Consider the following 26,598-nt stretch of genomic DNA (forward strand, 5'->3'; position numbering starts at 1 on the left):
TATAAACCGTGGTTTAGCTACAAAAGGAGGGCAGAGGCTGGGTACTTAGCAACAAGTGGCTTATCTCCTGATCCCTAAAAGCCTCTGGCATCTACAACGCTCAAGGCACCCATTACAGCCACCCCAGCTGAGATCAGCTAAGTCTGCACATACTGGGAACCAAAGCTGGGACTTTCTGATTCAGCTACAAACAGGATTTACCAACTGACTCAGTCTTAGATTCGTATGTCTTTTTTTAGTAGGATAGATTATAAACTGTTCGTTTTGCAATCAGTTAAACTACAAGGTCAATGTGGCTCAGTTGATAGCACTCTTACCACTGAGTTAGAGGTTTGTGAGTTCAAGACCCACTCCAGGACCTGAGCACATAATCTAAACTATCAACTCTGAGAAAGTGCTGCATTATCAGATATACTGTCCTTCAGATGAGGTAGTAAACTGAATGCCTAGCTAACTGTTGAGATGAATATAAAAGATCCCATAGCACTATTTGGCAAGAAGTAGGGTGCTCTGGTGTTTGGGCCAACATTTGTCTCTCAACCAACAGGTCATCCATCTCTGCTGCTTGTAGGATCTTGCTGTGTGCCAATTGGCTACCATGTATGCATCAGAAAAGAAAACTGACTGCTACATAAATGTGGCTTCTTTACTTTTGATCCCTTGTAGTTCTGTGGTGTATGAGGAATTCTCAAATACTATCAAACTAAGGGTAAAAGTAAATATAATTTAACATTTTAATTTTAAAACAGATAAACTGGAATCATTCTTTGTTTTTACTGCTCTGAGGTGGCTCACCTAATGTCCTAAAGCGTCTACAGAAAGTTCCCTTTTCCCCCTGGATGTTTTAAAGGGCGGCATTCAGATTACAAATACTGTTGTAGCCATGGCAACAACTAGTCTGACATCAATGTGGTGTAATAAGTAAAAATGCCAACTGTCATAATTGAATTATACCAAATTTGAATACCGAAACCTGATTTGCTGAAAGGTATTTCCATAAATATGATGATGCCATTTTCACAGAATAATCTTCCACACTGCATGATTTTGACATCACCATGATGGAAACAACTAAGCAGCTAAGATCACATTTTAAAGTTAATGTGCCCCAGTCATGCCATTAAACCAGCTCACTGTTCCGGGTCCTTACTTAGCAGCCATGAGAAGCATAATGTACTGGAGCAGGGATTATTGTAAATAAGACTGAGGACTTGTACATTTGGTTGACTTTCAAAAATGTTGCTCCCTGGCTTAGCTAGTAGATGTACTGTCCAATGCAGAGGTCAGTATATAGACCAGGAAGCTAATAAGTTCTATCAGGAAAGGATGAACAGGGTGGGGCTCTTTTCTCTTGAAAAGAGAAGGCTGAGGGGTGAATTAATAGAGGCCTTTAAAATTATGAAAAGTTTGAGAAAGTAGATGCAGGGAGAGTGTTTCCACTTGTGAGGAAGAGCAAAACTAGAGGCCATCAATATAAGATATAAGAAATCCAATAGGGAATTCAGAAGAAACTTCTTTACCCAGAGAGTGGTGAGAATGTGGAACTCGCTACTACAGGGAGTGGTTGAGGTGAATAGTATAGTTGCATTTAAGGGATGCTAGATAAGCGTATGAGGGAGAATAGAGGGTTATACTGATAGAATTAGATGAGGAAAGATGAGAGGAGGCTCAAGTAGAGCATTAACGCCAGCATGGCTGATTGGGCCAAATGGTCTGTTTCTGTGCTGTATATTCTATGTAGTTCTACGTAATTATATGTAAATTCAAACCCTTTCAGGTGAACAAAGGAGTCAACTAATCTCAGTTGGGGGGTAAGGCATCATCATTCCTGGGATAGGATTGAACCTCTGTTGTAAAGTAAATATATGTGGAGCACAAGATGAGGTGGTTAGCAGCACACCACACAGTGAATTAACCTATTAGAACTGAAATATAAGGCTAAATGCACCAATCCTATACTGCCAATGAGAGCCACACTCAAAGATAAGGGGGGTCAGAGAATTGACCACAGCATTGTAGCACTATTTCTGACACATGATCCCTTTGCGTGCAGCCTCCAGTTGAGAGCACAGGATCGTTTAACTTATTCCATAATATTTAATGGGATGCATATTTGATTCTAATTTACAACTTCACCTGGTATTTCAAGGGATAAACTTTTATGATAATGGCCAGGCTGGTTTACAACATGGGGCCCATTCTCATTAATATAAGATGAAAATAAGATACAGGAGTAACAAAGAACAATATGAACCTTGAGATGTTAAAAATATACATCACAGCCAGTTGGGGATTATCATTGCTTTTAAGGGCTGATTCTTCCATTTATTTTGATGTTCTTTTTCATGTTTTTGCTGCAGATAATTTCATTCAATCTAAGTTTGAGATGAGAAGCAAAAGAAAACTGGCCAATCCTGGCACACCTGTAATAGTGCTCTTTTAACTTCTCATGTAGCTAATGAACTATTTAATGGGTATAAGTAACAAATATCTCATTCATCCACCTTTGGACTATGCAAAACTGCAGAGAAATGGTCCAACAAAACGTTAGGGAAGCCCTTTTTTCCCTGACCAGGATCAGTTAAACTGCATTTTTTTAAAAAGTGAAAGCGCATTTGGGTTGGGGACAAGCCACAAGGTTGCACTAGACGGGGTCAACTTGAGATCAACCACAATGAAGACCCAAGAGAAAATTCAGAAGAAGTATCACAACTTGGAAAAGAACATTAAGACATGGGTAGAATATTACCCTTAGTAGTCAGATAAAGAATACAAGGACGAATGAAATGAAGCTTGAGTTGGTAACAGCTTGCATGTATTTGACATGGTGCGAATTGTTCAACTATCAGAAGATTGCAGATCCTCATTACGGCCTTGGTCCAAACATAGACAAAGGAGCTGAATTCCAGAGGTGAGGTGAGAGTGACTGCCCTTGACATCAAGGCAGCATTTGACCGAGTGTGGCATCAAGGAGCCCTAGTAAAACTGAAGTCAATGGGAATCAGGGGAAAAATGCTGCACTGGCTGAAATCATACCTAGCACAAAGGAAGATGGTTGCAGTGATTGAAAGTCAATCATCACAGCCCCAGGACATTGCTGCAGGAGTTCCTCAGAGCAGTGTCCTAGGCCCAACCATCTTCAGCTGCTTCATCAATGACCTTCCCTCCAACATAAGGTCAGAAATGGGGATGTTCGCTGATGACTGCACAATGTTCAGTGCCATTCACAACTCCTCGGATAATGGAGCAGTTCATGCCTGCATGCAACAAGACCTGGACGACATTCAGGCTTGGGCTGATAAATGGCAGGTGACATTTGCACCACAGATGTGCCAGGCAATGACTATCTCCAACAAATGAGAGCCTAACCATCTCCCCATGACATTCAACGGCATTACCATCGCTGAATCCCCCACCATCAACATCCTGGGGGTTACCATTGACTAGAAACTTAACTGGGCCAGCCACATAAATACTGTGGCAACAAGAGCAAGTCAGAGGCTAGGTATTCTGCGGTGAGTGTCTCACCTCCTGACTCCCCAAAGCCTTTCCACCATCTACAAGGCACAAGTAAGGAGTGTGATGGAATACTCTCCACTTGCCTGGATGAGTGCAGCTCTAACAACACTCAAGAAGCTCGACACCATCCAGGACAAAGCAGCCCGCTTGATTGGCACCCCACCCACCACCTTAAACATTCACTCCCTCCACCACCGGCGTACCGTGGCTGCAGTGTGTACCCTCTACAAGATGCACTGCAGCAACTCGACAAGGCTTCTTCAGCGGCACCTCCCAAACCCACGACCTCTTCCACCTAGAAGGAAAAGGGCAGCAGGCGCATGGGAACACCACCACCTCCAAGTTCCCCTCCAAGTCACACACCATCCTGACTACATCGTCACTGGGTCAAAATCCTATAGCTCCCTCCCTAACAGCACTGTGGGAGTACCTTCACCACACTGACTGCAGCGGTTCAAGAAGGTGGCTCACCACCACCTTCTCGAGGGCAATTAGGGATGGGCAATAAATGCTGGCCTTGCCAGCGACACCCACATCCCATAAAAACAAATAAAAGTTGATCGTTTTATGCTGCAAGAGTTGATCATTTTTAAATTCAATTTTACAGCAATTTTTAGAAAACACTTCCAATGGGCATTTCTGACCTTCTGAGCCATGAAGGGCGTGTGCATTGATTGGCAGCTGGCTCTACAGCTCATGCTCGTATTGGCACAACTCTCAAACAGGGAAAACACTGCCTCAATGAAGTGTAGGTGTGTAACTATGACTAAGCGCCATGATATCCCTGCGCCTCAGTCAGGGACAGATCACGTGCCTCCTATAGCCAGAAGGATAGATGGGAACATCTGCTCTCACGCCTCTACCAATGGTGCTAGAAGGCATATCAGTGTAGTTAATGTTGATTCCCTGCATTATATTTGCACATTTGAGAGAATGGTAGACTAAAGTTCTGAAGATCCCTGGTACAATTGAGATCAGGAACTCATAGGAGGATTTAATCGCTTCCATCATTCCCCTTGGCATTCTTGAATTAGTACCACAAAGCATTGCTCGCTGCGCTGCTTCCAGCTGTGAAATTTGATTCCACTTGTGAAATTGCTTATAACCCACTTGTAAAATATAAGTCATACCACTGTGCAGAATAGGACAGAGCCTTTATACATTGTGTGAGGGCACTTGGAGATGATTTCAGACAGTACAGCTGCACTCTGTAGAGGATACTTTATGATGTCATAATTTTGCTGTGACATCCAATTGGATTGAAGCAGAAGGGGTGGGGAGTGGGGGTGGTGGAAAGAGTTGTTTTGTGCCATGCAACATACAATATATTATCAGGGTCTCTAATTTACAATGATTAAATGTCAAATTGCCTTTTTATTGGTGTACTATAGTGGCTTTTGCAATATTGCTAGGCTCCAGCTCTATGATTATGTGCATATTTGCCTTGAAACTGTAAATCAGTGGCTTTTGTTACTATTAAAGGCTTGTTAATTCATCTTTCAGCTTTTCTTAAAGCCCAGGATATGGAGAAAGATGGTACAGCATATTTATATTTGTTGTACTTGTCTGCCCAAGAGGTGATATTGGTTGACTGCAACATCTGTCCAGATCATAATTCCACCTTATTCAGTGGTATGTGCTCAGGTACCTCCAAATGAAAATGCTTGAAGAATTTCAAGCTTGTTCTTGGCTATAGGTGGGAACAATTCTTCAAGCATTTTAATTTGGAGCTACCTGAGCACATACTGCTGAATGAGGTGGAATTATGGTCTGGATAGATGTTGCAGTCGACCAGTTTCACCTCTTGGGCAGAGGAGTACTGAAAGGATAATTACTAGTCCTAGCCCCTTTAGGGCTACCCTGGATCAGGCGTATTCCTCAGATGTTCACTTTCAACTTAAGTTTGATGTAGCCGAATCCTAAAGATGCTTAATTGGGTCTAAAGGTCCGGACTATCTCTCCCTAAAGGAAAGGAACAACCTGAAAATGTTACCGTCCTCCAGATAGCACTTTTAATAAGTTTAGCTAGACTGTAACATATTATGAGGGTCTGGAAAACTCCCCCAGAATTCTGCAACTCCTCACCAAAGAGTGTACAGAGATTGAGTTTGCGAGTTTGATACAGAAGTATTATGTGAGACAATTCTAAAAATATATAGATTTATTAAAGAACTGACATATAATTTACAGTTGGTGAGTCAATCGCAACATTAACAGTTCCAAAAAGAGAAAGCTATACAATCTTATCAGAGATCCTTACTATCAAATCTTAACTTCGCTACAGTTTTACAGTTCTTAAAGTTTATTCAGGATATCCACCAAAATCAAATACAGTACCTTGTTCCCCGAGGTACAAAGAGTTGGAGACTTATAGAGCTGCCTCTGAAGCCGAGAATTGCTTTGCCCCTTTAAGCGAGTCTATTATCCCATTTGGGAGTTCAATATTTATACCCTTTTCCAGTGGTGTTTCCTTTAAGGTTTTCTGCTGATGTAAGCTAATTATCTCTAGTCATTTTTCTGCTGACCCCTGCAGTTCTTACAGTCACCTCAGCTGGTACCACTACAGAATTATGTCTCTTCTCTAGGTGTTCTAAATTTATCATAAAAAATGGTGTAACAGCAGGTGCGCTTTACTTGGTATCATTTTTATGAAGGCAGATGTTTGTTACTTTTATGTGCTCCTTTACGAGGTATAAATTAGAATACCTTGTAACTATTGTCTTGTTCCCAAAGGTTCAGGCTTCAGAAGCCTTTAACCTTCTGTTTCAATAAGATTATTGATTCAGTGTCAACAACTTATCTTATCTCAATAGCCAGAATGCTATCACAGCTTTTCCATCGTTAGGTTTCTAGATTTCCAGACCCAGCTTGTCATGTTTTAATAAGGCCAGAATTCTTTCATAGAATGGTGTCTTTTTCTGAATAGGTTATATGGCTTATTCCTTCACAGTACAACAAATATAAATACCCTGTACTGGTTCATCAACCATCGCAGATCCAGGCCCAGCAATTCCATGATCTGGACAGGAACCCAGCAGCATTCCTCTGGGTAAGTAAATGGCTGCAAATACATTTAGGATGCCTACAACTGCCTAGGCTCAAAGGGGGACTAGGCATTCCCAAACCTATGCTATTACTGGGCAATCCATCTAAGGGATATTAAAGGTCATCAACCTGAAACGTTAACTCTGTTTCTCTCTTCACAGATGCTGCCTGACGGGCTGAGTGTTTCCAGCATTTTGTTTTTATTTCAGGGATATTATGGCTTGGAATTGTTGAGATTCCCGTATCTCTGGTAAACAGGATCAAGGGCAAACCAATATGGTGGGTATATTGTGTTTAATCAGAGTTTAGGACAGAATATAACACACTAGTAATACAGCAAAAACATACGACCGTGACAAGCAGCTGATATCGGACCCGATCAGACAGACGGCTGGCATGCGTAAACAGTTCTCTGGCTTCTGGCCTCACTCTCTCTCTCTCTCTCTCTCTCTAGGGCCTTCGATGGTGAGCATGGGATCACTCTTAAATGAGTGTTCGACCAGCTGTTCGGCTCTCCCTTCCACAGTCTGTGTGCAAGCCACTTTTTATTCTCTTTTTAGGGGTGGGCCTGAGGCCAGGTTATTGACAAGACCATTTAACCTATAGGGATTCCTCCAAAACTTCATCAACCAATGACAGCTTAAGTTCTTTGTCTTGGTATTTGGATGAAAGCCCTCCCCAAAAGAAGGTCTCATTACTTCATCCTTGTTTTTACATTTTGAAGGTTCCTCCATTGGAATCCATCTTATCTCTTTTTACTCTCTCCCCCTTAATCCAGCAAGTACAAGGCCCCAGTCAAAGCTGTCGCACATTAACCAGTCGTTATCTCACCATTCTGACCTTCACAAGTAAGGTCTATGATGCACTCCCTTTTCCTGCTGTGAACTTTTCTCTCAGAGCTTTTACATTCCCATGAATTATGGTTTTGCGCTGCTTTCAGTGTTCAATAGCTGTTGCTTTATACTTTTTTTTTCCTTTCAAAAATACATAGCAACTTGCAGCTACTTGGGCTATGTACATTTTTAGGCACCCCTAGTTTCTAACAGTCCCCACCTTGAGAGGGAGAAAAACTCTATTTTGACCTCTCATTTACGAACCTCTACCAACCGTGCCAACTCTAAATTATTGGTTCGACGGTTCAATTCACTATTCCGGTGTACCAATTCTGCCCCGCCTGGGATATCCTCTGTTTCTTCTATCTTTCCTGATCTTACCCCGCCTGGGGTCTCCTCTACATTGCCTCTGATTTTCATCCGTCATTAATTCATTAGTACAGTTAGTCATGATTATAGATACACATTTGGCTTGTGCATCAAAGTTTTACTACACAGGTTACATATATCAAATAAACTGTCATTACAAGTTGGAGAACTACCAGAGCGTGTGAAATGATACAAACCTATAGGTGAGCTGATATATAAACCCCAATATCCACCAGTGTGAATCGTCCCCGATGCTGTTAATTTCAATGTCTATTCTCGAGTTGTCTTGCTCCAAAACATAAAATTGCTTTAGGGGGGAGTCCAGTTGCATCACAAGCTCACTGAATTCCTCAGACAACAGGAGAATGTCGTACCTGAATTGTGCCACATAATTGTGCAGCTCATACTGGATCGTATTGGCTTTTCCCACGCTCTGTTACCTACAAAACACAATTATTACAGTCACAGTTATAATTCAGTCTTACAATTAGCACGTCGACTAAGTACATACATTTCAAGTGACAATGATACAAAACAAAGAATACAGAAATTGTGAAGAAAGCTACAGTTTATCATGTAACCAGGAATATTTATTCTTTCACAGTTTTCAACTGATTGATATGGTACCATTTAGCCACCTTGGCCCTCCTTTTTTTCCCAGGAAATTGCACCAGATAAACCGAAGGACTGGCCCAGTCAATAATCGGGAAGGGGCCATTCCACTTTGGTTCGAAGCAATGTTGCTTCTTCCCATAGTTTAGTACCATTACAACATCTCCCATTTGATACACAAATGGTCGGACCTTCTTTTCGAAGTATTTCTTTACCTGGTTTTTTGATTTGCCTGTTTGTGTAGCTACAAACATGTTAGTTTGTTCTATGTTCTCTACCACCATTTCAAGCCATTTTTGGTTGGCAATTCCCTGTACTAAGGGTGTGGCTGAAGGGGTTAACAGATGGGCTGGCATTCGCATTAGTCACCCGGTCATAGCCTGGTAGGGTGAGGTACCCGTTGTGCTATGCGGGGTGGATCTAATAGCCATTAGACACATTGGCAACATACTGGACCATTTGGTGGGGTGATCTGCACAAAATTTGTTTAACATAGTTTTCAGAGTTCGGTTTCCACTTTCCACTACACCACATGATTGTGGGTAATGGGAGATATGAAGTTTATGCGAGATACCGATTATCCGTTGCAATTCGGTAAAAATTTGGGTGGTAAAGTGTGATCCCTGATCACTATCAACTTGAATTGGCACTCCCCACCTGCAGATCACCTCACCCAATAAAAGGCGAGCTGCTGTCAATGCGGTGTTTGTTTTACATGGAAAAGCCTCCATCCATTTAGTAAATTTATCAACTATAACCAGACAATACCGCAAGCCCGAAGGTCCTGTAGGTAAGGGCCCTATAAAATCAATTTGAAGGTGGGTCCACGGCCCATCGGGAGGAGGGGGACGGCGCAACAGTGCCCGATTAGTGTGGGCACTTGGATTGTGCTGTAAACAGGGCAGACAACGATTCACCCTATGAGTGACATCTGTGATGCAATCAAGATACCATGCAAATTTGCGCAGTTTCTGAACAGTTGCATCAGCTCTCCTACCGGATGTGAGTGCAGGAGATCAAAAATTTCGAGTGCCATGGATGGGGGAACACAGACGACCGGGAGATCAGATGATAGCCACCGCATGTGGGGGTTGAATATTAACAGGGGAGCAGCTTCCCCAGACTGATCCGGAGCCAATTGTGTGTCCGCAGCCCATGGAGTGGGCTGAGGTAATGGACATCCATTCTGATGCCATGCAATAACAACTGCATAGGGGGAATAACTGGACTGGAGGGAAGGGAGGTCGATGTCCCCACCTTGCATACTCGAGACTGATCTTAAGGGAGGGGTAGGGGCTTTCCAGAGGTCACCATTAACGGCGGTGTCCTTGGCAGCATGATCTGCCTGTGAGTTACCCTGGGTATGTACATCTGAAGAAGGTGAATGGGACTTTACCTTACCAACACAGACAGGGGCTGATCGTGAATTTAAAGAGTCCCAAAGGGAAGCAAAGAGGTCTGCATGGAGCAGGGTCTTGCCATCAACAGTGCAAAAATTATTTCCTAGCATACAGCGGTAAAGATAACAAAGTGTTAATCGCATAGGCACTATCTGACCAGACATTAACAGGTATGTCATGAGTAATTTGGATTGCTGTCACCAGGGCTGCAACTTCAGCATATTGGGCAGAGTGGGGAATGCATTTATACTTAAGTTCTCGGTCAGGCATGACTACTGCAAATTCAGTAAGGGGCTTTCCGTCCCTGTGATAGGATGACCCATCAATGTAGACGTTCTGGGTGTCACTTAGCGGAGTAGGAGAGACAGGGTGACCGTCGCACTCCAGTGGTGGAAGGGGGTACTCATGGCTTCCCCCCTCATACAGTAGGAGCTGAGGTAGTAAAGTTGTCTGCCTTGGTGTTATTTCCAAATCTCTGAGTTAACAGAAGTATCCAGTGACTGAGTCGGGCAGAGGAGACCAAAGTGTCCCCTGGTTTAAGTGAAAGATTCAAAGGGGTGTGGGGGCTATGTATGATCATTTTGTTCAGCCCAGTAATAAACGTGAAGTGTTTGACTGCCCAAGAAGTGGCTAGCAGATGTCGCTCACACACAGTGAAATTCTTTTCCACGCCATTCAAAATACGGGAGGCGAATGCGATTGGCATAAGTTTACCCTGTACCTCTTGGCACAGAACAGCAGCAAGACTCTGATCGGTGGATCCCACCTCCAGGTGGAAAGGCTTCTCCCGGTCAGGGCTTGTCAGGCATGTGGCTTGCATAACAGCAGTTTTAAGGAGGGACACAGCCGTTGTATGTTTGGTGGTCCAGTCACGGGCCACAGCGTCCTCTTCACCCTTTAACAGTTCATATAATGGTTTGGCTAGCTCCGCAAATCTGGGAATAAATGAGCGCTGGTATCCCACTAGGCCCAGGAAGGAACGAAGTGCGGTTTTGGATGCGGGCAATGGTAAATGCTGAATCACCTCAATCTTATGCTGGTCAGGGCTGAGTCCCTTTTGTCCCACAGAACCCCCTAAAAATGTCACTTCTGGCTGTAACAATTGTACCTTTTTAGGGTTAATTTTCAGCCCAGCTTTTAGAAGAAGGCCTAATAGCTCTTCCATTAATTTAATACCCTGTATGAGTCGTTTTGTCAGGCGTTGCAAGCAAAAGGTCGTCAACATACTGCAGCAGGCAGTCGGGTCTCGAAAAAGGTTTCAGTGCCTGAGCCATCCGTTTGTGGAATATAGTTGGGGCGTTGTGAAAGCCTTGAGGTAAACATGTCCAAGTATAACTTTGATCTTCAAAAGTGAAGGCAAACTTGTACTGATCTTCTGACTTAACAGGAATACTCCAGAAGCCGTTTGAAATGTCAAAGGTGGAGAAGCAGCAGCTACCTGGTGGAATCTGGGACAGAGAGTGGGAGTCTCCCGAACAACAGGGGCACAAGCTGGGGTTACCAAATTAAGCTTGTGATAATCAATTGTTAGACGCCAGATATTGTCTGGCTTCTTAACTGGCCAGGTTGGAGAATTAGTGGTAAAAGTGCCAATGCGGATAACACCCTGCTTTAACAATGAATCGATAGTAGACCGAACATAAGGTTTACTCTCAGCCAGAATGGAATACTGCTTAACAGGAGGGTGGGAGGGTCCATTAATCTCCTCATCTCCCGACATCTTACCACAATCATGTTTGGACTTAGCAAAAACCTCTGAAAATTTATGAATTAATGTATTAACCATGGGGTCTTCAGTCCCGGGAAGGGTGAAATCCTCAGGTTTTTTAATTGCATATATTGAATGGGCATCTGAAATAGGTGTCGGTGGTCCCTCATTAAAGTGCCACCAAAGACAATTATTAGCATAGTCGAGGACAGCACGCTGTTTATGCAACGTGTCACTTCCGAGGATACCTTTCTGGTCATGGGTGGTCATATATATAGGAGAGGTGACATCGACGGAATTCTCATCAATGGACAAGGCTGTGGAGCTCAAACCCTGATTAGCTAACTGAGTAGAAGCATTAAAGCCAGAAAGGTTTAGGGTGGTGCCAGAATGGGAAAAGGGAGTGGGGTCATGTAAAATAGTCACAGCATAACCGGAATCCACAAGCATTACATGGTGGCGGCCTCTATGATCAGTGGCCCAGACAAAAGGTCGTCCGTCCTCCCCGTACCAGACAGGAGAAGACAAGAGGTCACCGTGGAGGCCTCTGACCGTCACTGGGGCCGTGAGTCTGGGAGCGCATCTCCACTGCGAGAAACAGCCGAAACGTTTTGCCCCCCCCCGCCTGACTGTGCTTCCTGGCCTCAACTACTGCCGAAAGGTGCTCGAGCTGCTGCTGGAGAGTTCAAATCAGACCCGTTACCTTCACAGATTGGGGGTTGGTAGCGTGGGCCATTATTTGGACGTCGACTATTGCGGCAGTCGTGAGCATAGTGTCCGGGCTTATAACAGTTATAACAGATTATGTGGCGTTTGTCTCCCCACTGGGGAGGGGTTTGTGGTGTCAGAGGACCCTCCATCGCTGACACTTTGGACTCTGTAGGAGTGAGGGACGATTTAACTCGGTCCCAAGCTCGAATGCAAGCGTCCTCTAGATCAGCCCACGGGGTTCCCTGATGAACAGTAATACCAAGAGCTTCCCTTACGGGGCATAAGAGAGCATCAATGAATGTCAGCTTAAATCCCTCTGTGTCCCAAAACTCTTGAGCATTATAGTTTTTCTGGGACTGGTTGTACAAATCATACAATCGATTTGCAAAGGCTACGGGCTGCTCATTAGCCTCTAGCCGGGCGTCCCCAGCCGCACGGGTGAAATTAACTGTGTCCATGCCCAAACGGGAACAAACTGAATCCATAACATCCCACCACCCCTTACTTTTATCGTAGATTTCCCGTGAAAGTGATAACTTGAGTTCCCGTGAAATGCATGACAACAGAACTTGTTTTAAGTCTGTCAACTCTAACTCAGGGTGACAGTGACGGAATGTACCCCAATCACTTGTTAGGGCGACTGGGTTCGTCCCCCAGTTTATTGGCCCCATTTCTTTGGCTAGTGCTTTGCACTCTGCCGGGGTCAAACTTCTACTGGTGGTAGTGGTTACTTCCTCATTTGGGGACAGGTTGTAGGCTACAGAAGAGGTATCATTATCGAATTCATCATCCAAGGGTGTAGAGTCACCAAATTGGGTGGTAGTAGTGACTATATTAACCTGCTTGGTTTCTACCGGGGCAGTTTGTCCTGGATAGGGAGGCGGAGGCGCAGAGGGTGAGGGACTATTTTGGCAGATGGGGTTATTATTGCACTGGGCTTTTCTTGTTAGATCATCCCAGTTAATACTGGGATCCCCTGGTTTAAGGCGACTAACGGCTGCAACAGCAGCTGTTTGTCTCCCCAGCTTTCCCTTCAATTCCATAATTTTTAATTCGCAGTGAGTATGGTCAGTGCTCACCAGAGGGGGTTTTTCAAGTAATTCGCTCAAGGCTCCCCTGGCGTCCTCAAGTTATGAGATTAGGGATTCATTTTTTATTTTTAAAGCCTTGTTATCCTCAAACACCTGATGGTGGCATCTTGAGGCAAGTCGTGCCTCATCTGCCAAGGCTTGTTCTTGATGGAGAAGTGTACAGACTGTGGCATATCGGCCTTGCCAGTCCTGTAAGTCTCTTTCAAGTTGTGCATTTCTCTCTTTCAGGAGTTCAACTTTGCCTCCCAAGCGAACAGCACACAAGTGGGCCGCGTAAGCCAGCCTATTCCTGGCTTCCTTAACTTTACATTTCTTCGCACCCACCTGGGAAGCTATCTCACCCCAAATCTCAGAGTAACTCTTCTCAACTCCCTGCACTATTCCGATTGATGAGTGGAACAACTCTACTGGGTCCACTGTCCTCGCTTCTTCTACCATCGGCAATGGCAAGCGTGATAGCCCATCAGCGTTTCCATGCTGTTTGGACCGTTTGTATTCAATATCATACTGGTGTGCCCCAAGTAAAACTGACCATCTTTGTAACCTTTGTGCCGTCATGGTAGAAACGGCCTTGTTTGGGTTGAATATGGACACCAACGGCTGGTGGTCCGTCAGCAATGTGAACCTCTTACACTGCAGGTAATGGTTGAATTTCTTCACACCCCACACAAGACTGAGGGCCTCCCTATCTATCTGGGCGTAATTTCGTTCCGCTGGTGTCAATGATCGGGACGCGAATGCCACCGGCCTTTCCGAGCCATTTGGTAGTCTGTGTGAAAGTACTGCCCCAATTCCGTACGGGGAAGCATCACAAGCTAGCCGAAGGGGTAATGCTGGGTTGAAATGAGCCAACACTTCTTCAGGGGTAATCAACTCCTTGCTCCTGCGAAAAGCCTTTTTGCATTCTTCACTCCACCTCCATGGTGTTTCTTTCCGCAACAGCTCATTTAGCGGATGCAGCACCGTAGGTAAATTTGGCAGAAACTTGTGATAGTAATTAATCAACCCCAAGAATGACCTTAGCTGTGACACGTTTCCTGGAGCGGGGGCCTTCACGACCGCTTCTATCTTTTCCGGTGACTTATGTAGTCCCTCTCGGTCAATGACATGACCGCAGTATGAGATCCGTTTTTGGAAGAACTCACACTTCTTGCGATTAACCCGAAGGCCATACTCCTTCAACCTGGTGAGTACCAGTTTCAAATTCGTGAGGTGTTCTTCCTCATCTTTTCCCGTGATTAGAATATCATCTAAGTAGCACTGCGTGCTTGGAATTCCTTGTAACACCTGTTCCATGGCCCTCTGCCAAATTGCTGGCGCTGAAGCTACTCCAAAGACCAGTCTATTATAGCAATACAAGCCTCTGTGAGTGTTGATGGTGAGGTATTGGCGTGACTCTTCCTCAACCTCCATCTGTAAATATGCCTGAGCCAAGTCTATCTTCGTGAAGTGCTTCCCTCCAGCCAATGAAGCAAAAATATCTTCAATCCGCGGAAGCGGGTATTGTACCGTGTGAAGTACCGGATTCACTGTGATCTTGAAATCTCCGCAGATACGGACCTTCCCCGGTCCCCCTGGCTTATTACTTGGTGAGGATTTCATGACGGGAACAATGGGCGTGGCCCACTCACTCCAGTCTACTTTTGACAGAACCCCTGATCGTTCAAGTTCTTCTAGTTCTGCCTCTACTGCTGGTCGTATTGCGTACGGTACCGATCTGGCCTTAAAAAACTTTGGGCTTGCATGTTCTGCAATCTTGACCTTTGCTTTAATACCTCGCAGCATTCCCAGTCCTTGCTGGAATACCTCTTTAGCTTCGTCTAATATTCTGGACAACCGTTCAGGTTTGACATCCTCTTTTTCGGACTCCACCTTCATGGTGTTTAGTGCATGCCAGTCCATCTTTATTTTTCGGATCCACTCTCGTCCCAGAAGTGGTGGACCTCCCTCAGGCAACACATACAGATCTAACCGGTGGTGAACTTTATCCTGGTATCTCACCTTAACCTCTAGTTTTCCGATGGGGAATACTTTGTGCCCCGTGTATGTCTGCAGCACTAGATCCGTATTCCGTAGTGGAATATGCTTGAAAAACTTTTTATAGTCATGCTTATTCATGACAGTCAACGCCGATCCGGTGTCTACTTCCATTTTTACTTGGACCTTCTCAATCTGTAACGTTATCCAAATAGTTTGTCGGTCGGCTTCATTGCTCACGTTGTGGATTCTCAGACTGTCCAGTCCTTTGTGTTTGGAGTGTGAGTCCGACTTCTGTTCCTTCAGACTCTTCCTAGTCACCTCTTGTACCTTTCTGTACCATTTTTGTGAGGACTCGTTATTGTTGTACGTCATTCCTGACCGGCACACTTTAGCTATGTGCCCGATCTTGCCACATTTCCAGCATTCTTGGTTTTTACCCCAGCAACGCTTCTGGTCGTGTGTTGTCTTCCCACAACGATAGCATTTCGTAGTCCTTGAGGTGATGTGGTCCACCCCTAGTGCCACCGCCTTCCGCTGCATTACCGCCGTTCCTTTTGCTGCGGCTTCGTATGATGCGGCTATAAGGACAGCCCTGTCAAGTGTGAGGTTGTTCTCTTCCAGTAGTCGCTTTTGCGTCCCTTCTTTGGACAATCCACATACGAACTTGTCTCGTAGTGCCTCTGTCAGATTCCCTCCGAACTGGCAGTGTTTCGCTAGCCTCCGCAGTTCGACCAAGTATTCCGCGTTGCTTTCGTCTTTCTTCTGCGTTCTCGCATAGAATCTGAATCGTTCAGCCAGCTTCAACGGTGTGGGGTTCAAGTGATCCTTCAGCACCGCTACTATATCCTCGAAAGTCTGATCCGCCGGTTTAGCTGGAGAGAGAAGATGTTTCAACAACCCGAATGTTTTCGCACCCATCATGTTAAGTAAGGTTACAGCTTTTTCCTCCTTAGCTATTTTGTTAGCCTTACAATGTATCTCAATATGTTCCACGTACGTGGGCCAGTCTTCTATTTCGGAGTTAAAATCGTTGCTGTCCCCACGCTTAGGCATCTTCCTTTCTTTGGGTACAACACAAATATTTCTTTAAATTCTTATGTATTTTTTTTTTTCTAAGATGGCGGCTTTTCCCATGAATTTGGCGGTTTCCCGCTCTTCCTTTCTCTCCCCCCCCCCCACTTCAATGGCGGTATGTCAATCAAGATGGCGGTTTTCCCGCGAAAATGGCGGTTTCCCGCTCTTCCTTTCTCGCCCCGCCCACTTCAATGGCGGTTTCCCGCTTCTGGCGTCTTCTCCGCCTAATGGCGGCTTCACGCGTTTCTTCCCGGTGGAAGGGGTACGCTTCCCCCACAGCGGACAGGTTCAGCCGCTGGCTGGCTTCCGCACAGCTCCCCTTACTCGGCTATGTCTTTTCCTCCCGCCCGCACGGCCCAACCGGCGCTGGGTACACCCCGTTAATGGAGGACAGTTCAGCCGCTGGACTGGCTCTCGCGCAGTCTCTCTCTCCGTACCCGGCTCTGTCGCTCTCTCACCCGCACGTTCGGTGCTACCGGCCCTGGGTACCCCGTTGGTGGAGAACAGTTCAGCCGCTGGACTGGCTCTCGTGCAGTCTCTCACCCCGTTTTCGGCTGTGTCTCTCACCCACTCCCGCACGTTCGGTTTTGCCGGCTCTGAGTACCCCGTTGGTGGAGAACAGCTCAGCCGCTGGACTGGCTCCTCGCAGTCTCTCTCTCCGCACCCGGCTCTCACCCGCACGGTTCCCGTTCGCCTCCCCAGCCCTCTCGCAGACCGGTGTTTCCCTCCCCAGCTGCAGCTGGGTTTCTCTTCCCGTGCCTACTCGCAGGCTCAGCGCTTCGTGGCTGCGGTCGCTGCCCGGATTTTTCCCACCGATCGCGGTCCGGCTGTCACCCGACGCCGTTGGACCCGACTTTTGACCGGCTCAGCTCCCCCTCGACCGAGGTCGAGTGCTCTGCCCTTATCCTCCGGATATTCTCTACACCTTCCCCTACTCACAGTCTCTTCGGCCGCCTTGTTCCCTGATCGGCTCACTCTGTACCGTGGTAGAAGGGTAGTCAGTGCCTGTTGCAGACGGAAGCTTTTGTTGCTAAAGTCTTCCACCTTTCTCCTGCTGCAGCCTCGTGTTTTCTTCCAGCAGCACGACGAGGGCGGTTGCCTCTCTTCGACGCTCTTCTTGCTTTGGTAATCTTGCCGCAGGGTACGGTCGGACTCGTCGCCACTGTAAAGTCTGTGGGTTGTGCAGTTAATAAATACACAGACTTCAGAAATAACAACAAACAGGTCTTTACTATTCGAAGGTCCGGGCGAATCTGCCCCAGTTATCCTGTCACAACACTTATATACTGGTGTGGTCACTGTCGGTATTACAGTATACAGAAGCCAAACAAGTAGTGCCACACTTAAAGTAGTTCCCTTAAAGGTGAACGGTTACATACAATAATTTCCTTAAGGGTAGACGGGTACATACACTACACTAGTAATACAGCAAAAACATACGACCGTGACAAGCAGCTGATATCGGACCCGATCAGACAGACGGCTGGCATGTGTAAACAGTTCTCTGGCTTCTGGCCTCTCTCTCTCTAGGGCCTTCGATGGTGAACATGGGATCACTCTTAAAAGAGTGTTCGACCAGCTGTTCGGCTCTCCCTTCCACAGTCTGTGTGCAAGCCCTTGGGGTGTCACTTTTTATTCTCTTTTTAGGGGTGGGCCTGAGCCCAGGTTATTGACAAGACCATTTAACCTTTAGAGATTCCTCCAAAACTTCATCAACCAATGACAGCTTAAGTTCTTTGTCTTGGTGTTTGGATGAAAGCCCTCCCCAAAAGGTCTCACTACTTCATCCTTGTTTTTACATTTTGAAGGTTCCTCCATTGGAATCCATCTTATCTCTTTTTACTCTCTCCCCCTTAATCCAGCAAGTACAAAGCCCCAGTCAAAGCTGTCGCACATTAACCAGTCGCTATCTCACCATTCTGACCTTCACAAGGTCTATGATACACTCCCTTTTCCTGTTGTGAACTTTTCTCTCAGACCTTTTACATTCCCATGAATTATGGTTTTGCGTTGCTTTCAGTGTTCAATAGCTGTTGCTTTATACTTTTTTTCCTTTCAAAAATACATAGCAATTTGCAGCTGCTTGGGCTATGTACATTTTTAGGCACCCCTAGTTTCTAACAGAATACAGCCTCACTGCAGAACCCATGAACAGAGTATGGAGGCTGAAACCTTCCACCCTACCTAGTCTAATCTGTCCTTTGGACATCTTGGGAAGAGGCCAGATGGGGTAAACAAGCACCTATAATTATACCAACATTATCGATCAGGTAGGAGGCATGTGCACACCTGAAGGAGCTGCTGGATTTGTCAACCCTCTCTCCAGCTTGGTGCAATAAAGAATTCCCAGGACATTAACCACAAATGGTCAGAGCCTGGCAACGAGATGGGCACTATCAGACTTGGCCAGCTCCCTTGTATTGTCAGTCATCGCTGAACTGGAAGCCAACAAGTTCTCTGTTCTAAAATCAAAACTGATTGTTGAACATTATATTCTCCATTTACACAGTGTCAGCAGTGAATATGCTCATGTATAATTCATGTGGTACCTCATGATTTTTCAATTTCCACTTAGCCATTTAGCAGAAATATTGTGCAATCCACAGCTGGATTAACAAACTTAATGACTTGCAGACCAGTCAAGCAGTTATCAAATGCTCAAGAACTGTTAAAGGATTATTAGTTGCATAACAATTGGCTGCTTTGTGTTCCCACCAACAAAATTGCATGTTCAAAAATTGTACATTTCCATGGTTTCATGAGCCGATTTGCAAATTTTGAATGAGAACTGGCATTGCTCGGCCTATTTATTGAACAGATGCATCCTTAAATTAGATACCGTTTGAAAGTTAAAACATTCACTTGTCGAGCATGATTGTATGGTCTTGGGAACTTGAAGTTAGTTAACTGAATGCTGACCTTTACCATTGTGTATCAAGGCACAGCAACAGTCTGTCTGCAAACAATTTTTACTTTGAAACCATACTTGTATGTAGGCTCGGTTTTATTAAAAACAGCTGTTTGATTGTTTGTATGGATCTGTGGTTTCCATGGAGATACACACACAGACTGACAACTTATTGCTTGCCAGAGTCATGCCCTGGCTGTAAACTTTCATTTCCTTTGGGAGCTTCACAAATGCCACAGATACTCAGTTGAAGTCAGAAAATATAATACTTTGTTACTGATCAGTAATATTTTAAGTTTATTTTAACTTTGAAGAACATTCCAAGGATGAAGCAGATTTTCCTTCGCACTGATACTAAAGTTGTCGGGTTAACTTTTCCCAGGCTGAGTTCCATAGCTGCTGCCTTTTATCATAAAATCACAGGTGCCCTACCACGATTTCCCCACAAGCCACCTGCTGTGTGCAAGATGTCGGCAGTGATGTTTGTGGTGGAAAATTTCACCATAGTGTAAACGCACCCCAATAGTACTCCTGTGTTAGACCCTTTTCTCTAATTGAGAGAGTGTCAAGTCACCAGTCATTCAGTAACAAAATAATTTATTGTCAGTAATGGTTATTGATACAGATAGTTAAAAACAGAATAATATATAGGTAGAAACTTGAATTATTGGTAAATAGCACCATGTTAATATTTGGGTACTTTAATATCTTTACTTTTACTCTAAACATTATGGATGAAGCATGTTACATACACAGCTATTATGTTCAATAATCTGCATGCCATTTTAGCTCATTTGTGTACATGTTGGGTGATGGAATAGTATATATACTTTGTAGTATACACTCAGTACACAAAGCATTTGGGAAGTCCAACAAAGCAGTATATTTCCCAAGTTAAAGGATTTCGTTAAGAATGTGGGAAATGTTTGTACAAACTATTAATTGACAGTACTATTGGTCTTACTGTACTCTCTAATCATAATCTGAAAAGACTTAAACAGCTCTGATAATTTTCAAAATAGCAAACCTAGTTACAATTAGCATACCTCATTAGTTCACAAGTAATATTACTAGCTGGTTGATGTTAGGTTACGGTGGCCCATGAAGTTTGATATATTAAGACACATTCTGTGAGCTTCCGCTCATTGGGCTAGAAATTCCCCGGGTTTGCGCCTACGTTAGTGTCTCCAGGGGGGGGTGGGGGGGCGATAACGGGGCACTACCGGCTTTGCGACTGGGCGCGGCAAGAGTACCAACGCCTGCGAACTTCCCCTGCAGGTTGGCGGCGGTGGTAAACCCTAACGCCAGGATCTCCTGCGCCCGAGATTGTGACATCATCCGGTGCGCAGCGCCTCGTTACCGCCCCGGATGTGAAATTGGCTTCTGCCCCCTGCAGCATTGCTGGACGTCAACACCGGCAGCTGCAGGAGGCGTTGTCACCGTGGATGGCTGCATGGGGAGCGGTAGTTAAAAGGATTGCCGGTGAGGTAGGCGAAAAATGGTTCATCAAGCCTCTGTGCATTTTTTTCTATTTTTCAGGTGCCGTGATTGATCAGCCCTGCACTCTGTTAGAGTGCTTGGGGCTGATTGGCGCCGATTGGAGGTGCCGTCGGCGATCAGGGGATTCATTTTCTTGCAGAGCCTGCAGCAATGGCCCTTCCCTTTAAGGGAGGGAATGAGCCTCTGATCCCGGCAGCGTTGCACTGAACATTGTGCAGCGCTCTGCCGCTTCCGCCCCTCTTGCCTGGTTTAACGCTCCAAGGGAAGTGGTAGCGCTTGATTTAGCACTCCACTTCCCTCCTGGAGCGCTAAACCAGAAGTTCGCGTCCGTTAGGATTGGGTGGCGCCCGGCAATACTTTTGCGCTCCCGCAAAAGTTACCTAATTTCTCCCCCTTGGTGTTTTCCGGTGGTTATTCACCACACTGGGGGGTGGAGGCTCATAAAATTTACACTATAGTCTCTGTTTTGTCACCCAATTTTGTTCCATTATTTATTTTTAACCTGAAGGAAAATGAGTTGAATGGATGTAGGTATAGGGTGGGTAAATTAGAACTATTTGCTCCCGTGGAGGGTAAATGCCAACATGGATTGGATGGGCCGAATGGTACTGATGTATTAAGGGACTTTTTGAAGGATACTCATTTCCTGGAACAACCTGCACCAAAACTGCCCCCGAACATTGTTGTATTGGACGGTGGGGAAAGGTTGAGATGCAGCAAAACACAACAGGTGCTTCAGCAGGAACTCTGCAAATTGATTTTCAAATTTTAAGCCTACTTTTCATTCACTCGGCGATAAAAATGAATTGTGGTGCAGGACGTGTTTATCAATTTGATTACATCATTGCCATTACCGAATGTTGCACAATACCCCAAACTCTGGTAATAATGCTAACACATACCCCTGACATGCACAGGGAATGCATACTGCAAAAATTGTGCATGCCCAGCCTGTAATTTTCAGCCCATTAAAGCTAATGGTTGTAAGATCACAGGATGGGAATGAGCAATTTTGGGATGTGCGCTCCTGGCATGTCAAGAGGGGTTTGCATCGGAACTTTTATCCTATGATCTTTTTCTTCTCATGTAGGTTAATTAAGGGAAAATCTCTGCAGTCTGAGGATAATGTTAAAGCAACTGTTTTGTAAAAGTTATGTTCAAAACTGGAAATATATTCTTTTCATACAAAGTAGATGGTATGAAATGTCACTTCCAGTATCGATGTATTTTATTATCACTGACTTACATATTGTGTAATTAATACTTTTGTGGCTTATTTTCTTCATTTCTATATGGTTGCTTGTACTAAATCCCTCCGTGTGCTTACTTTTAACCTGTTTATTTTAACTGGGTTAACATCTACACAAAAAAGAGAGAAAGATTTGGCATGAATGCTCTAAGTGTTCAGACAGAAAAATATACTTTTTTTATGTTAAAGTAATTATTCCTAATTTAAAACTTCAGGTTGTTAAAAAGGATGAGTTAATTCATTTTAATATGCTTTCAGTAGGATAAAACAACCAAACAACCACCCCAGAAAGCACTTTGTGACATTATTTCTCTTTTGCTTTTTCATTGTAGGTCCCAACTCCTTTGTAAGCTCCCACATAGCCTGTATTTTCTATCATATCTTCTCGACCAGTCTTCCCTTTGCCTTTGCCACCTTGATCAAAGCGTTCTTTATGGGAGCCTGTATACTTAGATGTGTCCGTTAGTCTGTCAACAGCAGCAGCCTTCGTTACTTTCTAGAAAGAAAATAATGTTTCAGTACAAGAATCTAGAAAAAGAACAAAATTAAGACAGAGAGGGGCATTTGATCCATGTGGCTATTTCTGATTATAAGTCTAGACTCCAGATTTGTGCTCTTGCCACTGAGTTGAACCAAGTGACACCTACAGACGCCCCATTCAAGTACCAAATACAATATATATGTATATTATTCCAGAAGAGTCAACAGTAGGATACACAACCCCGCTGAAACTGCTGGTGATGATTCGTATGGAGAAACAGGATAGACAATGAACGTCATGGCTACAGAGTTACAGTATTAATTAGATAACTACCCAGTGTTGTTTTAACAAGTTATACATCCCTATTAACCAAGTACTGTTACATACACTAGATGCGGTGCATTTCCCTGATATTTTCATGAATCGTAATGAACAGAAATCATCGCTTTTTAATGAATCCAAAAAAATTATATGTCACCCACATATACACTCTGCAGTTCAAAGTCGCCTATCATTTAAACATACACACCATCACATAGGGCCTTATGTTCCTCTGTATGCTAGTTTTTGCTAGTTGCAAAGAAACAGTAGAAAGCGATAACAGATGTTTCTCTTGCTTTAACTACCCTCTGAGCTTTTCTTCCATGCTAAAATGTGGTCATGGAAAATAATGGTGAAAACACTTGCGTGTTAATGCCTTTTATGATGAACGCCAGGTGAATTCTTCAAGGGAGAACCAGACCAAATACAATAAGTTGAGAGGGGAAATGAAGATGAAAATAAGATTGGCAAAGAGAGACTATGAGAGTGGAATGGCGGTGAACATAAAAGGGAACCCAAATATCTTCTACCGGCATATAAACAGTAAGCGGGTAGTAAGAGGCGGGGTGGGGCCTATTAGGAACAAAGAAGGTGCATTATGCTTAGAGGCGCAGGGCAAGTCTAGAATACTCAATGAATATTTTGTATCGGTGTTTACTAAGAAGGTGGATGCTGACAAAATATCGGTAGAAGTGGAAAAGGTAGAAACATAGAAGATAGGAGCAGGAGTAGGCCATTCGGCCCCTCGAGCCTACTCCGCCATTCAATGAGATCATGGCTGATCATCCAAACTCAGTACCCTGTCCCTGCCTTCTCCCCATATCCCTTTAGCCTTAAGAAATATATCTAACTCCTTCTTGAATATATTTAATTAATTGGCATCAACTGCCTTCTGTGGTAGAGAATTCCACAGGTTCACCACTCTCTGGGTGAAGAAATTCCTCCTCATCTCTGTCCTAAATGGCTTACCCCTTATCCTTAGACTGTGACCCCTGGTTCTGGACTCCCCCGCCATCGGGAACATCCTTCCTGCATCTAGTCTGTCTAGTCCCGTTAGAATTTTATAAGTTTCAATGAGATCCCCTCTCATTCTTCTAAACTCCAGCAAGTATAAGCCCAATCGACCCAATCTCTCCTCATACGTCATTCCTGCCATCCCAGGTATCAGTCTGGTGAATCTTTGCTGCACTCCCTCCATGGCAAGAACATCCTTCCTCAGATAAGGCGACCAAAACTGCACACAATACTCAAGGTGTGGTCTCACCAATGCCCTGTACAACTGCAGCAAGACATCCTTGTTCCTGTACTCGAATCCTCTCGCTACGAAGGCCATGGAAAGGGTGAAAATTGATAGACAGGATGTACTAGAAAGGTTGGGTATGCTTAGAGTGGATAAGTCGCCTGGTCCAGATGACTTGCATCCCAGGTTGCTAAGGGAATTAGGGGAGGAGATAGCGGAAGGGCTTGCCATAATTTTCCAATCTTCCCTAGATACGGGGGAGGTGCCTGAGGTTGGAAAGTGGCAAATGTGACACCATTGTTCAAGAAAGGGTGCAAGGACAATCCTAGTAGCTACAGGTCGGTCAGTTTAACATCAGTGGTGGGTAAAGTTTTAGAAACAATAATCAAGGAAAACATTAATGGGCACTTGGAGAGGTTTAAGCTAGTTAAGGAAAGCCAACACAGATTTGTAAAAGGCAGATTGTGTTTGACTAATCTAATTAAAAAAATTTCTGAAGTAACAGGGAGGATTGATGAAGGGAATGCAATGGATGTTGTCTACATGGATTTTAGGAAGGTGCTTGACAAAGTACCACATAGAAGGCTGGTTAGCAAAATTGAGGCTCATGGAATAGGTGGGTCAGTGGCAGCTTGGATAAGGAATTGGCTTAAGGACAGAAAACAGCGAGTTGTGGTAAATGGCTGTTTTTCCAGACTGGAGGATGGTAGACAGTGGTGTTTCCCAAGGGTCAGTACTGGAGCCACTGCTTTTTTTGATATATATAAATGACCTGCATATTGGAATACAGAGTAGAATTTCTAAATTTGCCAATGACACCAAACTTGGGGGGATGGCAAACAGTGAGGATAATGCCAATCGACTGCAACAGGGCATAGAAAGGCTAACAGAATTGGCAGGCAAGTGGCAGATGGAATTTAATATGGAGAAGTGTGAGGTGACGCATTTTGGCAGAAGGAACAGGGAGAGGCAATATACACTTAATGACACAGTTTTAAAGAGTGTTCAGGGACAAAGGGACCTGGGAGTTAATGTGCATAGGTCCCTGAAGATGGCGGGACATATTGAGAGTGTGGTTAACAAAGCATATGGGATCTTGGACTTCATAAATAGAGATATTGAGTACAAAAGTAGAGAAGTTATGCTGAACCTTTATAAAGCGCTGGTTAGGTCATAACTGGAGTATTGCGTCCAGTTCTGGTCACCACACTTTAGGAAGGATGTGAAGGCACTTGAGAGGGTGCAGAGGAGATTTACCAGAATGGTTCCGGGGATGGGGGATCTTAGCTACAAGGACAGGTTGGAGACGCTGCATTTGTTTTCATTAGAGCAAAGGAGGTTGAGGGATGATTTGATAGAGGTGTACAAGATTATGACAGGTTTGGATAGGCTAGATGGGGAAAGGATGTTCCCACTAGTTAATGGTACAAGGACTAGGGGCACAGATTTAAGGTTTTGGGCAAGAAATACAGGGGGGGATGTGGGAAAAACTTTTTACACAGCGAGTGGTAATGACCTGGAACTCGCTGCCGACGAGGGTAGTGGAAGTAGAGACGATCAATGATTTCAAGGGGAGACTGGATAGGCATTTGAGGGAAATAAACTTGCAGGGCTATGGGGATAGAGCGGGGGAATGGGACTGACTGGATTGCTCTGCAGAGAGCTGGCGCAGACTCAATGGGCCGAATGGCCTCCTTCTGTGCTGTTATGACTCCATGACTAAAGCCTAATCCTAGAAAGACTATCTGATTTGCAAATAGAGGGAAGGATTAGAAACACAAATTGAGTTATTAACTCACATACAGAGCTGCAAGTTAGTTATGTAAGATTTCAATAATTGTGTAGGTCTCAAATGAATACGCTGTTTTAGGGGAATATTAATGATTGTGATGTATTAATGAACAATGCCAACCAGATGATCAATAAAAATTAAGTGAAATTCACTGAATGGAACACAGAAACTATTTTTTTTTGACATAAAGCGGGTTTCAGGTCTAATATGGTAACTGCCTAGTGTTAATGTTCTGTGACATATGGTCAGCCTCCACCAGGACAGCATAAAGAGAAAAAGATTGAAATCTAACTCCAAAAATACCATGCAATATAATAGGAGTTCCCTAGCACCATCTGCAGAATAGGTCAATTTTACTAGAGGTTGAATGCCCCTTGCTATGTGGTGACCATTGTCCTTTGTGAATAGGTGACAGAGGTCAGCATCCTGTAAGGTTTAATCTCTCCATCCATTCAGCATCAACATTATTTGTAAGAGAGTGTCTCTCATTCTGATTTTTTCATTTTATACCAGGAACATTGAATTAAAAAAACACAAGTTAATTAGGATAAACTGACATAGAAGCAAAGTACATTAATGGAGGTATTTTGCGACCCCTACGGGTGCGTACAAGGTGCGCACGGCCCGTAGGAGCCATGCAAGTGCGGGTTTCAGGCATGCCACGCGCATGCGCTGAAACTCTGCACTTGCGATCTGTCAAGAATTCTCTTGACAGATCATCCGCCTGCCCGGGAGAAGGGCCTCTGCGGGTGGAGAGTTGCGCTA

General features: G+C 44.5%; 2 protein-coding genes across 4 annotated transcripts in view; both read right to left on the bottom strand.

Moving 5' to 3' along the window:
- Nucleotides 1–875, bottom strand: part of LOC147116396 (tubulin polymerization-promoting protein family member 3-like) — a 55,756-nt gene extending 54,881 nt beyond the window's left edge. Inside the window, exon 1 of one of the 2 annotated variants that reach the window (XM_085989511.1) lies at nucleotides 796–875. The gene's annotated coding sequence lies outside the window, so the exon portion shown is untranslated. The remainder of the gene's footprint in view (nucleotides 1–795) is intronic. The other variant, XM_085989512.1, reaches the window with a different exon arrangement.
- An 18,955-nt stretch (nucleotides 876–19,830) lies between these two features.
- The window catches only part of LOC147116397 (tubulin polymerization-promoting protein family member 3-like), a 42,474-nt gene continuing 35,706 nt past the window's right edge, over nucleotides 19,831–26,598 (bottom strand). For both annotated transcript variants that reach the window (XM_085991283.1, XM_085991284.1), the window contains one exon: nucleotides 19,831–22,495. In XM_085991283.1, the coding sequence (XP_085847409.1) occupies nucleotides 22,304–22,495 (192 nt within the window). In that variant the 3' untranslated portion in view covers nucleotides 19,831–22,303. The remainder of the gene's footprint in view (nucleotides 22,496–26,598) is intronic.

This window comes from Somniosus microcephalus, chromosome 6 (genome assembly GCF_052327205.1).
Source record: "Somniosus microcephalus isolate GS21.2 chromosome 6, FLI_Smic_1.0, whole genome shotgun sequence".
Classification (NCBI taxonomy): domain Eukaryota; kingdom Metazoa; phylum Chordata; class Chondrichthyes; order Squaliformes; family Somniosidae; genus Somniosus; species Somniosus microcephalus.